Raw genomic sequence first — 15,882 nt, forward strand, 5'->3', positions numbered from 1 at the left:
CTTTGATGATAATTAGCTGATTTATATTTTACACTAGTGAAAAATTTTAAGCATCTAAACTATAGCTCTTGGGAATAGAGCATAGAGCATTTGCTAAGTATTCACCTAAAATATTTTCAGTTTATTTAGAATATTGACCTTTTACCGAATATAAAATCATTACACAACAATTATGCAGTTATTTTTTATACTCAAGATGATTATTGCATATACATTAGAGGAGAGTACCTTATAAGAAGTTTATGCTGTAAAGTGTGTTTCTTTATGTAGGACTAATAAATAATGTTTTCATCCCTTCTAAGGAGTTAAAAAAGAAATAAGTGTATATATTCCAAGCGAATGTTATTACTTATTTATATTTTAAAAATGAGGGCACTGAGATGCCCTTTCCCACACTGTCATTTGAATCTTAATGAGTCATCCTGTTTTGTTGGAATACTCTCTGTATTGCAAGATTGCAGCTACACATTTCAAAAATGTTTTTCCACTTCCCCAGGCAAGCACAGTGAGAGTAATGCTGAGTTAGGCCAACTTTACTGGCCTAACACTTCAACCCTGACTACACGTCTGCGCCGGCTCATTACTGCCTATCAGCGCAGCTATAAAAGGCAACAGATGAGGCAAGAGGCCCTAATGAAGACTGACCGGCGCAGACGGCGGCCTCGAGAGGAAGTGAGAGCTCTGGAAGCGGAAAGGGAAGCTATTATATCTGAGAAGCGGCAAAAGTGAGTTTCTTCAAGGTTTCCACTCAGCTCCCGGTACATGCCCCTCTGCCCTGCTCCTGTAGACCCACAAGAGACAGGACTCATATCAAAGGTAGTGACCACCAAAGAAAGGCTCGCTCCAACAAAGCAGTCTGTTTCCCCACCCCCAAATAACTACCGTGTATAAAGTCTGGGGGAAAGAAGAAAAGAAACAGTAAATATTAAGTCTTTTCCTGAAGTATGATGCAAGCTAATATAATCTTTCTAACAGGTGGACAAGAAGAGAAGAGGCTGATTTTTACCGTGTGGTATCCACCTTTGGGGTTATTTTTGACCCTGTGAAACAGCAATTTGACTGGAACCAATTTCGAGCCTTTGCCAGGCTTGACAAAAAATCTGATGAGAGTTTGGAGAAATACTTCAGTTGTTTTGTGGCCATGTGTAGGCGAGTATGTCGAATGCCCGTCAAGCCAGATGATGGTAGGTACATTTAGCAACAAAGTTCTATACAAAAAGATGAGTAAAGTGAAAAATAAGAAAGTGTACAATGTAGAATGCCCTTGAATTCTCCCCAAGTAAATATGAGCCCTTCTGTGTTACAGAACCGCCCGACCTCTCCTCCATAATTGAGCCGATCACAGAGGAGCGAGCCTCTCGAACTCTGTACCGCATTGAGCTCCTACGGAAGATCCGCGAGCAGGTTCTCCATCACCCCCAGCTGGGAGAGAGGCTTAAGCTCTGCCAGCCAAGCTTGGATCTGCCGGAGTGGTGGGAGTGTGGACGGCATGACCGAGACTTGCTGGTTGGTGCTGCTAAACACGGGGTCAGTCGGACGGATTATCACATCCTCAATGACCCTGAGTTATCCTTCTTGGATGCACATAAAAACTTTGCTCAAAACAGAGGGGCAGGTAATACATCTTCCTTGAACCCACTCGCAGTTGGATTTGTCCAGACTCCTCCAGTCATCTCATCTGCTCATATTCAAGATGAGAGGGTACTGGAACAAGCCGAAGGCAAAGTGGAGGAGTCTGAAAACCCAGCTGCCAAGGAGAAATGTGAGGGCAAAGAAGAGGAAGAAGAAACCGATGGCAGCGGGAAGGAGAGCAAGCAGGAATGTGAGGCAGAGGCCAGCTCTGTGAAAAATGAACTGAAAGGTGCTGAGGTCGGCGCAGACACTGGGTCCAAATCTATTTCAGAGAAAGGTTCCGAAGAGGATGAAGAGGAAAAGCTGGAGGATGACGATAAGTCGGAAGAGTCTTCCCAGCCCGAAGGTAAGGCCTTACCACTGGCCCCTCTCCTGACGCTGCAGCAGCTGGTTGTGAGATGCGTTGCTTTCTGGCAGCACGGCACCTGCTCTTTTCTTTTTCACGAGTACTTAGTGTACATTTTCTTCTGTGAAGGGATAATTTCAAGTTATGCTTATATCTGTGTTTTGCTCTCGCACCTTATAGCACCTAACCATGGTATTTTGAAGAACATAAACTCTAAGAAGGGTTGCATGGACACATTAGCAACTTCTGGTTTAAGGATGGAAGTTAACTTGTAGTGACAGTGTATTAAGAATTCTATGTGATTTTAATTTTGACCAATGTGAGGGAAGGTGGTCATTCACTGAGTAAATATTGTTAATCATTTTGAAACAATTGGTGCTTGTTATGTTTTGATTCAGAAGTAAAGAGTGGGAATAGAATCTAAAAATAACCAATTTTTTAAGTCACAGTACGGTTGCTGAAACTGGCCCAGAGTAAAAATAGAGCACGTACTGTGCTGTAGCTGGAACCTTCAACTTTTGACAGAAGGTCAGCCCTTTTTTCTGTGTGGAAGAACATAGACTCTTGAGTCAATGACTTGGTTGGCTATCAGCCTCTTGTAAGGTTTACTTGCACAGTGCTAGGTGGCTAGTGACTAACCTCTCTAAGCCTCTGTGTCATCATCTGCAAGATGGAAATAACACCATCTATGTTAAAGGGCTGTTGTAAGCTTTAGACAACAGTGCCCAATACCATTCTAGCCATGTAGTAGGTACTCAATAAAATGGAGCTGATTAGTATTCACATTTTTAATCATGTCCTTTCTAAACTTCAGTTTCCCTGATACTGTGGTTGTGAGTAATGCACATTAACTCATTTCTCAGCAGGAGCTGTCTCTAGAGGGAAGAATTTTGATGAAGAAAGCAATGCTTCCATGAGCACTGCTAGAGATGAAACCCGAGATGGATTCTACATGGAGGATGGAGATCCTTCAGTAGCTCAGCTCCTTCATGAAAGAACATTTGCCTTCTCGTTTTGGCCTAAGGTTGGCAGGTTTTTGTTGCTGTTGTTTTGCTGACCAAAAAGGATTAGGGTAGAGGAAATCTTTCTAGCTTGATTTTTCAAGTAATTTTAAGGTAAACTTTTGACACAGTATATGAAGACTATAGATTTTTCTTATACTTTTAAAGAATGATCTGAAAAAGCCCAAAGAAAAAAATTGTAGAACACTTTTCTAATAGGATGGGAAATGTGATGTGAAAGAAAGATAATAAGAAATAGAAGTGTTTATATGGATTGATCTTTGGCTCCATGTGGCTTTTAGGTTACTTACCCCCGTTGTCTAGCATAATCTATGGATTATCACTGTGTTTTAAAATTTTTTTGTGAAATAAAGCCTTCAGATTTAAGACAACTTTATAGTTTTGGAAACCTACCAGCTTCTTGACTTGGAAGAGGGTGTACTGTTGACCCATTTGCTTTTGACGCATTATGAGATAATTCCAAATGTAGTTATCTGTAACCAAAAGCAAAATGGAAATTACTTTTTTGGCTAAATAGTATAATTTTATAATAATTCCCTGTGTAATTTAGGTCTGTTTTTCAGGGTGAGGAAATAATCATCCTAATCACCATAACAGGGCTGTCTGGTTTAAAACAACATAAAAAATGAGCTTCAGTCAGCCTACCCCCCAGGCTCGTCTTTCCCAGTATTATTGTGTAAGAAACAAGGTGAAAATTTTGACCAAAGAATGTACTGTCAAAGACATTTTGTTTCCTCTGTCTATCCCTTTAGTTCCCCTGTTAGGCTAACCTCCTTTATTGAGTGTAGGAGGGAGTTTCCCAGATCAGTCAAAGGTTATAGTAGCAGGCACTTTTAATCTATGGAAACTCAGTCTAAAGCTGTAATTAGAAATTTTTAATGTACACGCTTCAATGAAATTTGAAGTGATAATAGGTAGGGAATGCAAATTGACATTCATTAGGTGTTCCTAGGTTGGTGCCCACTTCATAATGCTGAACTTTATTAATAGTGACGCTAATGATGTCCTACTTCCTGGGACTGCAATCCAGCCTGTAGATCTGAAGGGCCAGGGCGGCAAGAAGCTAATGCAGGGTTTCCATTGTCATCTACTGACATCCACCAGCAGAGCTCTATGGAGCTTGTACAAGAGTTACTTTTTAAATATGAAGATATTTTGAAGGTGGTGATTATGTAGTACATTTTTCTGTTTTATGTAGTTCAGTGTTCGTAATTAAAAATAGCATGTTTTCTGTGTTGAAGCCACCTAGGACCTTCTGCCAGAGCAATGCCATTATAGGAGATTTTGTTTATTTACTTTCTTGTTTGATTTCTTGCCTTGTTTTCTTTTACTTTTTGTCCTCCAGTTGACTTTTAAACATTTTATGCTCTTTTGCATCTTGATGGATGTATTTATCTAGTAATTTTAACCAGGGCTTTGTTAAAATTTCTTGTGACTTTTCTTCTCCCTCCAGGATAGAGTAATGATAAACCGCTTAGACAACATCTGTGAAGCAGTGTTGAAAGGCAAATGGCCAGTAAATAGGCGCCAGATGTTTGATTTCCAAGGCCTCATCCCAGGTTACACACCCACCACAGTGGACAGCCCCTTGCAGAAGAGGAGCTTTGCTGAGCTCTCCATGGTCGGCCAAGCCAGCATTAGTGGGAGTGAGGACATCACTACGTCTCCTCAGTTGTCAAAGGTGAATTAGAATGGCTTGTTTCTGCAGCTTAAAAGGGAGCTCTCTAAGCCTTAACTGAGTTTGCGAGCTTATATTTCACTGGCCCTGCTTAGAAATAAGATAGCTGCTGTTTCCTCAGCTCTGTGCACCAGTCATGAATGCTTAATTCCTTAAGCTTCTTGTTCCTTATTTCTAAAAGCCAGCCCATATAGCAGTACTGTTTTGGCTCACTGCAACTCTGTTCTGTTGGAATTTTTCAATAGGAAGATGCCCTCAACCTCTCTGTCCCTCGCCAGCGGAGGAGGAGGAGGAGAAAAATCGAAATTGAGGCCGAAAGAGCTGCCAAGAGGCGAAATCTCATGGAGATGGTTGCCCAGCTTCGAGAGTCTCAGGTGGTCTCAGAAAATGGACAAGAAAAAGTTGTAGATTTATCAAAGGCCTCAAGAGAGGCAACAAGCTCTACCTCAAATTTTTCATCTCTTTCTTCAAAGTTTATCTTGCCTAATGTCTCAACACCAGTGTCTGATGCCTTTAAGACTCAAATGGAACTGCTCCAAGCAGGCCTTTCGCGCACACCCACAAGGCATCTCCTTAATGGCTCCCTAGTGGATGGAGAGCCTCCCATGAAGAGGAGGCGGGGAAGGAGGAAAAATGTGGAGGGACTTGATCTGCTTTTCATGAGCCACAAACGGACGTCATTGAGTGCAGTAAGTTGGGGAGCTTGCCTGCATGGCGATTGCACATGTTGACAGCTGAGGGTCCCGTGATGCTCACGATGCTGGGCTGTGTTTCTCTCAGCAGCACTGTATGAAAGCCAGCTTCCTCCACTAAAGAAATAGTTTTACAATAAACAGTCATGATTCTGATCATTGATACAGATCACTTGGCCTGAACGAAGTGTAGCTTGAGGATGTATTCTTCCCAAGTTCTGATGTGTTGATTGCTCTCAGAAGAACAGCCAAACCTTAGAAACATGTTCTTCTGAATCTAGAATTGTTATCTCTGAATTCTTGAGGTGGAACAAGTTTCATTGATATGTTTTAGGCCTGGCATTTATTAAAATTAGTATAAATGTTTCATTTTGGACCTAAGATTTGGGTTAACATAAAAAGCTAGTGACTGCAAATTCTCCTATCTCCGTAAGTAGATATTTTAAAAATTTGAGCTGTGCTTTTGCTAGAATAGGTTTGAATAGAATGTGTGAACCAATGGATTTTGACTTTTCCTTTCTCAGTTCAGAGGAAATAAATGAATGCAGTATAATCAAAATGATTTTCTTTCTTAATCTGCTTCAACTACATCTCACCCAAAAATGTGGTGCCTGACTCACTGATGACCAGAATTTTATCCCAAAGAGCACAATTACATGTGCTTTTTTAAAAAATGGTTTAGCACTATATATCTTGAACCTGTTGACCAGAAGCCCCAGTCACCATAGTGGCTGGAACTCCTTGTCTGTGTTGTGAGGAGTGGGTGCTCCAGGAAGCCTTCCAGGTACTGGGCCATCCTGGACCCTTCTTCAAGCAGTGGGACACAGTTTGGGAAACTGAAATTTGAGATTGAGGGAAGACAGTTGTCTGTTTCAACATGTTTTTACTTACACCATCCCTATTATTATTTGCCCATTTTCTATTTCTTGAACTCAGAGAAAGCTTAATAAGAAGGCAGGAAAAGACATGGTTGAGTTAAAGTTCAGAAATGAAAAATAACATCCACTGAAATTTCTTTGCCCTCTGGTGGGGTCTAATTAAAACAGAAGCATTCAGGTGGCTAAGAGTAAATTTTCAAAATTGGGCCGGGCATGGTGGCTCACGCCTGTAATCCCAGCACTCTGGGAGGCCAAGGCAGGTGGATCACTTGAGGTCAGCAGTTCAAGACCAGCCTGGCCAACATGGCAAAACCTTTTCTCTACTACAATTATAAAAATTAGCCTGGTCTGGTAGCACATGTCTGTGATCCCAGCTACTCAGGATGCTGAGGCAGGAGAATTGCTTGAACCCGGGAGGCGGGGAGGTTGCAGTGAATCGAGATTGCATCACTGCACTCCAGCCTGGGTGACAGAGTGAGACTCCGTCTCAAAAAAATAAAGAAAATTTTTTTCAAAATTGATTACCAATGCAGTGATCATCGTAATGGTCATATTTGTTGATGGTATGATTGTTTTCAGAATCCTGTAAAAGTACACTTTGTAATGGACTAGCTGTGACTTACATGTTTTCCGTAAGTTAAAATGCCATTTCTAGGGGTATGGCCCTCAGACAGAGTTATAGCACTAGTGAATAGCCTTCCTGTTTGAAACTACTTCTTTGATAGATTTTGTTGACTGATAAATTCTTTCTCCATAAACTTTAACAAATTGGGAAGTTTCTGCAGCTGACACTTCTTTTTGTTTATTATCATGTTCAATATTTGTAGGTTTTTTTGTTTTTGAAACAGGGTTTGTTTTTGAGACAGGGTCTCACTCTTTCGCCCAGGCTGGAGCACAATGGCGCAGTCTCGGCTCAGTGCAGCCTCCAACTTGCGGGCTCAATCGATTCTCCCACCTCAGCCTCCCTAGTAGATGGGACTACAGGCGTGCACCACCATACCTGGCTAATTGTTTTGTATTTTTGGTGGGGACGGGGTTTCACCATGTTGCCCAGGCTGGTCTCAAACTTCTGGGCTCAAGTAATCCACCCACCTCAGCCTCCTGAAGTACTGGGATTACAGGCAATCATGTTCAGTATTTGGATCACGACACAGCTTTGTCTCTGGATCAGGTGTTAGGAATTAATAATGCAACACACGTGCTTTTTTCCTATTGCAAGTACACATCCTATTTTAAATCTGAGACTGATTTTATTCATTTCACTATTTTAAGCCGTTGTTAAGAATTTGTTGATATTTTTCTTTTTCTATAGTCCCATTTAGAAAGCCTGAGAGAATTCCTAATTGAAGTTAGAGAATGTATTTTTAAAACTTTTTTTTTTAACTGTCACATTTTGAAATGTAGGGATTCCTCATTTGGTGTTGTCGGGGGTGATGTGCATGCACATAAAATACAAGGAAAGCACTGCTCGATCTGTAAATAAACCAAGTAGGAAAAGATGTAAAGGCCAGCAGTGTTACCTGGATGAAAGAGGGCAGATCCTAGAATTTAGTATTTTATCAGCACTCTAACTGTGCTGCCATGAAAAAGTAAGAGTGCATTCAGCAACAGTGGACAAGCTGGCACTATTCCCTGTGCCAGCACTGTGAGTCAAAAAATACAGTCCTGACAAGTGCTTGCACTGGAGAATGCAGTGTTTAGGATGGGGTAGCACATAAATCATAATGTGTCCTGGTTGTTCATGTGTGCCATGACCAAGGGATGTCTAGGGTACTTTGTGAGCCCAAAGGAAGCCTGGGAGTGGAGGGAAGAGGATATGGGGAGAAACAGATGAAGAAGTTTCCCTATGGATGGCTGTACTTCAATTAAGTTTTGAAGATCATGTAGTAGTTGGTCATTTTAAAAGGGTTGGCAGAGAACATGTGTAAGAGGAGAGAGCCTCTTGGGTTTGAAGAACTGAGGAATTTGCTGAGGAAGTGAGCTTCAGCAGAGATGAGCTTGCAGAGAAGGCAGGATGCAAATCATGGAGGGCCCTGATGCCATTCGGAAGAACTTGGATTTTGTCCTGGAGGTAATAGGGATGCAATTATTGAAAAAAATAGGAGAGTGATGTGACATAATTTTTTGAACTGGGAAAGGCTGCATTTTAGAAAACTGACTCCAGCGTAGTGGTGTGGAGGTTGGATTGAAGATAGGTGGGATTAGAATCAGGGAGACCATTTAGGAATATTGCAATAACCTGGGTGGGAAGTGACAAAAGCGTGGGCCATGGTAGAGCTGTGGGGAAGGAGAAATGGGTGTCTGGAGGTTGAAATAACTGTAGACTTCAGTTAGTGGTGGTCTTTCCAATGTTGCCACACATGTCTGAGACAAAGTGTCCCACTACCAACAAAATTATATTGTGCACAGAGTGCCAATAAGTTACATATAGACTGGCTTTTAGAAATTCCTTTAGTATAAATTATCTTTAATATCATTATCCGGGGATCTCCAAGAGAGACTGAGAGGCCGCCTTTCATGCGTATCAGCTCAGACTATACCCCCCATGTTGTATTCCCAGTGGCTGGCTTAGGATTTCAGAGCATGGAACCTTAGTGGACTATAAATTTTTTACCTAATTACTAGTTCTACAGTGTGAAGAATGATATAAAAGTTTTGTCTTCTTCTTTTTATTTTTATTTTTTTGAGACGAAGTCTCACTCTGTTGCCTAGGCTGGAGTGCAGTGGCACAGTCTCTGCTCACTGCAACCTCTACCTCCTGATTTCAAGTGATTCTCCTGCCCCAGCCTCCCAGGTAGCTGGGATTACAGGCAAGTGCCACCATGCCTGGCTAATTTTTGTATTTTTTGTAAAGATGGGGTTTCACCATGTTGGCCAGGCTGGTCTTGAACTCCTGACCTCAGGTGATCCGCCCACCTCGGCCTCCCAGAGTGCTGGGATTACAGGCGTGAGCCACCGCGCCCAGCCTCATTTTCTAACTTTTAATAGCTGTTCCCAAACAACTAGACATTGTTTCTAGTAACTATTTTCCCTTTTTGATAAAAGATCCATTCTAGGATAGCGTTTTCTTGAAATAGGACATTGTCAGAGGCTCTCTCTTCGTGTGAGAATTCATACCATTGTGAACTTTCTGCAGGAGGATGCTGAGGTGACCAAAGCTTTTGAAGAAGATATAGAGACCCCACCAACAAGAAACATTCCTTCTCCCGGACAGCTGGACCCAGACACACGGATCCCTGTTATCAATCTTGAAGATGGGACTAGGCTGGTGGGGGAAGATGCTCCTAAAAATAAGGATTTAGTTGAATGGCTGAAGCTGCACCCTACTTACACTGTTGATATGCCAAGTTATGTACCAGTGAGTATTGCAGAGTTTAGAGTTGGAAGGAATCTTGCAGGCCGGTCCACTTCATTCCCTTACAACACAGAAATCCCTGACAGCTGGTCCCTCTGCCTTTTCCTTGAATGTTTCCTGGTCTCAAACATTTCCCAGGTCTTTGTTGTTGAATCTTCTTCATTGCAGATACTAGCTTCAGGTCTGTCTTACTGAAGGCAGCCTTACAGTTATTTGAAGATGCGCGTTATGCATTTCCTTACTGTTTGCTTCTCCCATCAAACTCATGTGACTTCTTCAGTTATTCTTTCCACGGCATCGTTTCCAGGCAGTCTTAGTATTGGGGTAACACTGTTGAATGCACTTTCTCCAGTCTCCAGACGAGGCCCCGCCATCCCAGAGTGCTATGAAGCCATTACTTCCAGAGATTTGACCAGTTAGTGCAGCCCAAGATTGTATTAGCTGCTTTTATGGCAACTAATCCTGGTGCCTTATATTAAACGTTAGACAGTTCATATCTCCAAATGGTTTGTCACACGAACTGTTTGCTAGCTAGCAATGCAAGTCTTTTCCTTTCTATATTTATGTGATTGATTTTTTAAAACTTAAATGTAGAGTTTTACATTTTATTTTGTTGGGTTCAGCCTAGAGTTCTTGCCACTCAGAATGTACCCCCACCCCCTACAAGATCTGTCTGTTTGTTGGTTAGTTCTCATTACAGACAGTCTCATGTTGTTGATGGGGTATCATCTCTGTGTTCATTGGAGCCACTAACTAGAAATTAGTAAAAGTACTACAGAAAGCCTCCTTTAAAAGTATCATGACTTGGTTAAACATTTAAAGAAAAACTTTAAGTGAGGTTATTGATAGACAAAAGGAAAAGCCAATTCTCACTTATGTATTCCTTAATGGACGGGTAAAATAGGAGTTTTTTCTTTCAAAGAGAAAAATATGGTTTCTAATATTAATAATTAAAATGATTCTTGAAACTTCCATAATAATTGAAGATGATCTGACAGTTCTCTTTGGCATTTATATAGAGAAGAATAAGTACTAAATACCAGTTTTACTAAATATGTTTTTTCTTTTGCAGAAGAATGCAGATGTGCTGTTTTCCTCATTTCAGAAACCGAAACAGAAACGACATAGATGTCGAAACCCTAATAAATTGGATATAAACACTTTGACAGGAGAAGAAAGGGTGCCTGTTGTCAATAAACGAAATGGGAAGAAGGTAAACGCTGGGAAAGGGAATTGATCACTATGCGATTTCTTAGCCCAGAAGGAAGTGTTTTATCCTGCCTTCTTCTATAGGGGAAAAGAATCCTGTCTGCCCGGATGCGTGTGTGCGTGTATGTGTGTATTATAGAAGGGGGAGGGAGTAGATTAACAGAAAGGGGAGGGAAGACTGTGTTTTTAATCATTTGTCAAATGCCTCTACCCAGATGGGTGGAGCTATGGCGCCTCCAATGAAGGATCTACCCAGGTGGCTGGAAGAAAATCCTGAATTTGCAGTTGCTCCAGACTGGACTGATATAGTTAAGCAGTCTGTAAGTACAAACTGCATTTCTATCAAGAAAGGTAGCTATACAAAACTGTTTTCCTTAGTCTTTCTTATTTTCTGTTGGCCATTAATTATTCAGTTGTAACTTAGCTTAAAAGAATTGACATAATACATCATTTTCATACATCATTTCATACATCATTAATACATCATTTCTTACATCAATACATCATTAATCCAAAGTGAATTCATTTATCAGCTCCAATTTAAAAGGTTTGTATGGAAACATACATTCACAATCTTAGAGGTAGACTTCTCCAGGGGGGATTGCCCCAGCTAAGCCTACTTAACAGCTCACCTGTGGAATAGGATGTATGGTGGTTGAGATCATTAAGATTAACTGTGATTTCTGATATAAAAAAACCAAAACAAAACAAAACAAAAATACAACAGTTCTGCCTAAAAGATTTGTTACCATTAGCTTTTTAAAAATTCGTTCATGACATGCTGGTTCTTTGTTTTAATTATACATTAAAAATGTCTTTCGGTGTAACATTCTGTTGATCTTAACACACGTGTGAGTTTGTGAACTGACACCGTAGTCAGAATAGGGTTCCATCCCCCACCCCCACCACCCCGAGTTCCCTCACACCGTCCTTTCCCCGACCGCAGCCCCTGGCTGCCGCTGACCTGTTGTCCATCCCTGTCTTTTTGAGAATGTCCTGAAATGGAAGCATGAAGGACATAAGTCTTGAAGCAGTTTCTTTCGCTCATCATATGGAAGGTCATCGATGGTCGCATGTGTCACAGTTATCTCCTTTCTGTTGCCAAGTAGCTGTCTCCATTGCATAGATGTGACACTGCATGGCTTAGCCCTCACACACTGAAGGACATCTGGGTTATTTCCTGATTTTTGAAACTATGATTAGAGCTGCTATAAGCAATTGTGTACAGGTTTTGGTGTGAACATAAGTTTTCATTTTTCTAGGGTAGATACTAAAATATAATTACATTTTCCATATTTCAAAAATACTTTTACATATATTTGAAATATCCAAAATAACACATTATAGAGGGCATAAAACATCCTGGGTTTATATTATGTTATACTATTTTATAATTTTTCTCCCATACAATATCTTTTTTTCTTTTTTTTTTTTTTTTTTTTTTTTTTTTTTGAGACAAGGTGTTTGTCACCCAGGCTGGAGTGCAGTGGTGAAATCACAGCTCACTACAGCCTCATTCTCCTAGGCTCAAGCAATCCTCCCACCTCAGCCTCCCAAGCAGCTGGCACTACAGGCACACATCACCAAGCTTGGCTAGTTTTTGTAATTTTTGTAGAGAAGGCATTTTGCCACGTTGCCCAGGCTGGTCTCAAACTCACCTCAAGCAATCTGCCTGCCCTGACCTCCCAAAGTGCTGAGATTACAGGTGTGAGCCACTGTGCCCAGCCAAAAATTTTTTTTAATTGACAGATATTTAATTGACAAAAATTAATTGATGAATAAAATATATATGCAAGGTGTACAGCACGGTGTTTTCTTCTTTTAAGAGACAGGGTCTTGCTGTGTCACCCAGGCTGGAGTGCAATGGTGCAATCATAGCTCACTGCAGCCTCAAACTCCTGGGCTCAAGCAGTCCTCCCACCTCAGCCTCCTGATTAGCCAAGTAGCTGGGATGACAAGCATATGCCACCACACCTGGATAATTTTTTTTTATTTTCTAGAGATAGGGTCTTGCTATGTGCCCCGGGCTGGTCTCAGACTCCTGGGCTCAAGAAATCCTCTAGTCTTGGCCTCCCAAAGTGTTGGGATTACAAGCATGAACCACGGCACCTGGCTTCAAAGTGATGATTTGATATAATTATACATTATGTACTTTCCTTTTAAAAAATTTGTTATGGGTACATAGTAGGTGTATATATAGGGTACATGAGATATTTTGTACAAGCACACAGTGCATAATAATCACGTTGGGTAGATGAGGTATGCATCACCTCAAGCATTTACCCTTTGTATTACAAACAATGTAATTATACTCTTTTAGTTATTTTAAAATATACAATAAATTATTGTTGACTGTGTAGTCACCCTGTTGTGTTATCAAAAACTAGATCTTACTCATCCTGTCTAACTCTATTTTTGTACCCCATAATGTACTTTCTGATGTATGATTTCTTGAGTTAGTTATGGATGCAGCTAACTTGACATTTACCTCACTGATGAGTAGCCTTGAGCAATTTTTCTGCAGTTCAGCAAGCTAACATAATAATAAAAACAAGTTTTGCTGTCATTAAGTTTTATCATTGAGCTGTTAGGAGGGAAGAACTACTTAGGTATTTCCATTTGGAATGGCAGGTTCACCACAGAGGCTCACATTGAGATCAAGTTGTCTTCGACAGCCTTTATAGCCATTGTTTGCCTCCCCTGTCCTCCAGGGTTTTGTTCCTGAGTCGATGTTTGACCGCCTTCTCACTGGGCCTGTAGTGCGGGGAGAGGGAGCGAGCAGAAGAGGAAGAAGGCCCAAAAGTGAGATCGCCAGAGCAGCCGCGGCCGCCGCTGCTGTGGCCTCCACGTCAGGGATCAACCCTTTGCTGGTGAACAGCCTGTTTGCTGGAATGGACCTGACGAGCCTTCAGAATCTCCAGAATCTCCAGTCGCTCCAGCTGGCAGGCCTCATGGGCTTCCCTCCAGGACTGGCAACAGCTGCCACCGCCGGAGGCGATGCGAAGAACCCTGCTGCTGTGCTGCCCCTGATGCTGCCAGGAATGGCGGGCCTGCCCAACGTGTTTGGCTTGGGCGGGCTGTTGAATAACCCTCTGTCAGCTGCTACTGGAAACACCACTACTGCTTCTAGTCAAGGAGAACCGGAAGACAGCACTTCAAAAGGAGAGGAGAAAGGAAATGAGAATGAAGACGAGAACAAAGACTCTGAGAAAAGCACAGATGCTGTTTCGGCTGCTGACTCTGCGAATGGATCTGTTGGTGCTGCTACTGCCCCGGCTGGATTGCCCTCAAACCCGCTAGCCTTCAACCCTTTCCTCCTGTCCACAATGGCCCCGGGCCTCTTCTACCCATCCATGTTTCTACCTCCAGGACTGGGGGGATTGACGCTGCCTGGGTTCCCAGCATTGGCAGGACTTCAGAATGCCGTGGGCTCCAGCGAAGAAAAGGCTGCTGACAAGGCTGAGGGAGGACCCTTTAAAGATGGAGAGACCCTTGAAGGCAGCGATGCCGAGGAGAGCCTGGATAAGACTGCAGAGTCCTCCCTCTTAGAAGACGAAATAGCACAGGGTGAAGAGCTAGACTCACTTGATGGGGGGGATGAAATAGAAAACAATGAAAATGATGAATAACCAGTACCAGTTCCAGTTCAAGTGTTTAAAACTTTTGACAAGTGGTAGTCCTACTGTTTACACTCACAGTTAATGTTCATACCTAGTTTTATAAGCTGTTCTGTAACATAGTGTAGCAAAAAAAAAAGTTCAAGTCATGTTATACAGGTGTGTCAAAAGGTATCTTGGTCATTAAGTATTGTGCAGTGCATTATTTATTATCCCTAGGAGAGATGAAATTTGAGAGGTGATCATGTCTTTTTAAGGAAACTTACATAATGCTCTGCTTTTTTTTTTTTCTCTTGGTACCATTGGTATTATAATAAAGAGCAATTTGTAACTGAGTGGCACTAATGGAAGAAAGTGCTGCTCAAAGGAAGTATGAAGTTATATATTTAATTTTTTAATTTTAATTTTTAATTTTTTTGCTGTGAAGGTCAAGCTGAAATTTACCATACATATCATACTTGCTCATTTGTTTCCCTTTTTGACTGTATGGGGGTTCCCACACTCGCGCATACACACACATCCATACACTCTGACAATCTCCACGCTAGTGTGAACGCCTCTGTCCCGAGGCGCAGCAATAATAAGGCAGCTGTTGAATGTGAAGGGTCCCTTTGGAAAATTAACCTACTGGGAGGGTTCTTGCCAGACAGAACTACAGTTCCATTGTCTCGTGGTCTTGTAATGCACTGGTAAAAACAAATAGATGAATAAATAAAGAGTGAGAGAAGAGAGAATCAGGTACCTTTTTTAAATTAAAGGACTTTGTTACTTTAGCCACAAAGCTAAAACAGCATTACCTCAGCTCTAAACTAGCCTTGAAGTTTACAGACATGACTTTGTAAATGTATTGTTTTTCTTTGTTGTGATGTCCTTTTATTTTTTTCTTTGAAAACTGCTATCATGTAAGATAAAATGTAAATTGCTGCCAACTGTAGTAATGATGCTTTTAATAAAAGTGACCCATGATATGCAGAGATGTAATTATAGAATGTAGTATATAGGGAAACTGGTGTTCACTCTATTTTTTGTATTCGCAATAGATGCAAATACAGCATTCTGGCTTTTGTACAGTTTCTTGATATATCCTCTTATACTAGATTAGCTTTTGGTAAGACACTAAACTGTCTCGAAGACTAGACAGGAAGGAAAACCTTGAATTACTCTCACATAATTCCACTCCAGATAGCTCAACAGAAATGCATACAAAAAGCTCCTATTACTCCCTCAAAAGGGCATCTGAGACCGAGAATACTTAGAAATGTGTGCAGCGTGTGATAATGTGGTACACTGAAGAACAAAAGGGCAAAAGAAAAATGAGGCTTTAACAGGCACAATATCTAGGTCATTTATCCTTGGTTAATGGGTAGAAAAACACAATGCGGTAGTGTCAGCAAGGGACACAAAGGCACTCTGGTGTCCTGCAGACCAGCGCTCGATGCCAGAAACCAGTGTG

General features: G+C 41.4%; 1 protein-coding gene across 9 annotated transcripts in view; it reads left to right on the forward strand.

Annotated features, from left to right (window-relative positions):
• CHD7 (chromodomain helicase DNA binding protein 7) overlaps positions 1-15,401 on the forward strand; it is a 191,267-nt gene extending 175,866 nt beyond the window's left edge. For 4 of the 9 annotated variants that reach the window (XM_063817126.1, XM_016959512.4, XM_063817127.1 and 1 more), the window contains 10 exons: positions 497-725; positions 976-1,184; positions 1,307-1,978; positions 2,842-3,002; positions 4,454-4,681; positions 4,924-5,367; positions 9,385-9,606; positions 10,676-10,816; positions 11,028-11,132; positions 13,524-15,401. In XM_063817126.1, the coding sequence (XP_063673196.1) occupies positions 497-725; positions 976-1,184; positions 1,307-1,978; positions 2,842-3,002; positions 4,454-4,681; positions 4,924-5,367; positions 9,385-9,606; positions 10,676-10,816; positions 11,028-11,132; positions 13,524-14,441 (3,329 nt within the window). In that variant the 3' untranslated portion in view covers positions 14,442-15,401. The remainder of the gene's footprint in view (positions 1-496; positions 726-975; positions 1,185-1,306; positions 1,979-2,841; positions 3,003-4,453; positions 4,682-4,923; positions 5,368-9,384; positions 9,607-10,675; positions 10,817-11,027; positions 11,133-13,523) is intronic. The other 5 variants (XM_063817130.1, XM_054656762.2, XM_016959510.4 and 2 more) reach the window with 3 other exon arrangements.
• Positions 15,402-15,882: the final 481 nt, after the last annotated feature.

Source organism: Pan troglodytes, chromosome 7 (assembly GCF_028858775.2).
Source record: "Pan troglodytes isolate AG18354 chromosome 7, NHGRI_mPanTro3-v2.0_pri, whole genome shotgun sequence".
NCBI classification, from domain to species: domain Eukaryota; kingdom Metazoa; phylum Chordata; class Mammalia; order Primates; family Hominidae; genus Pan; species Pan troglodytes.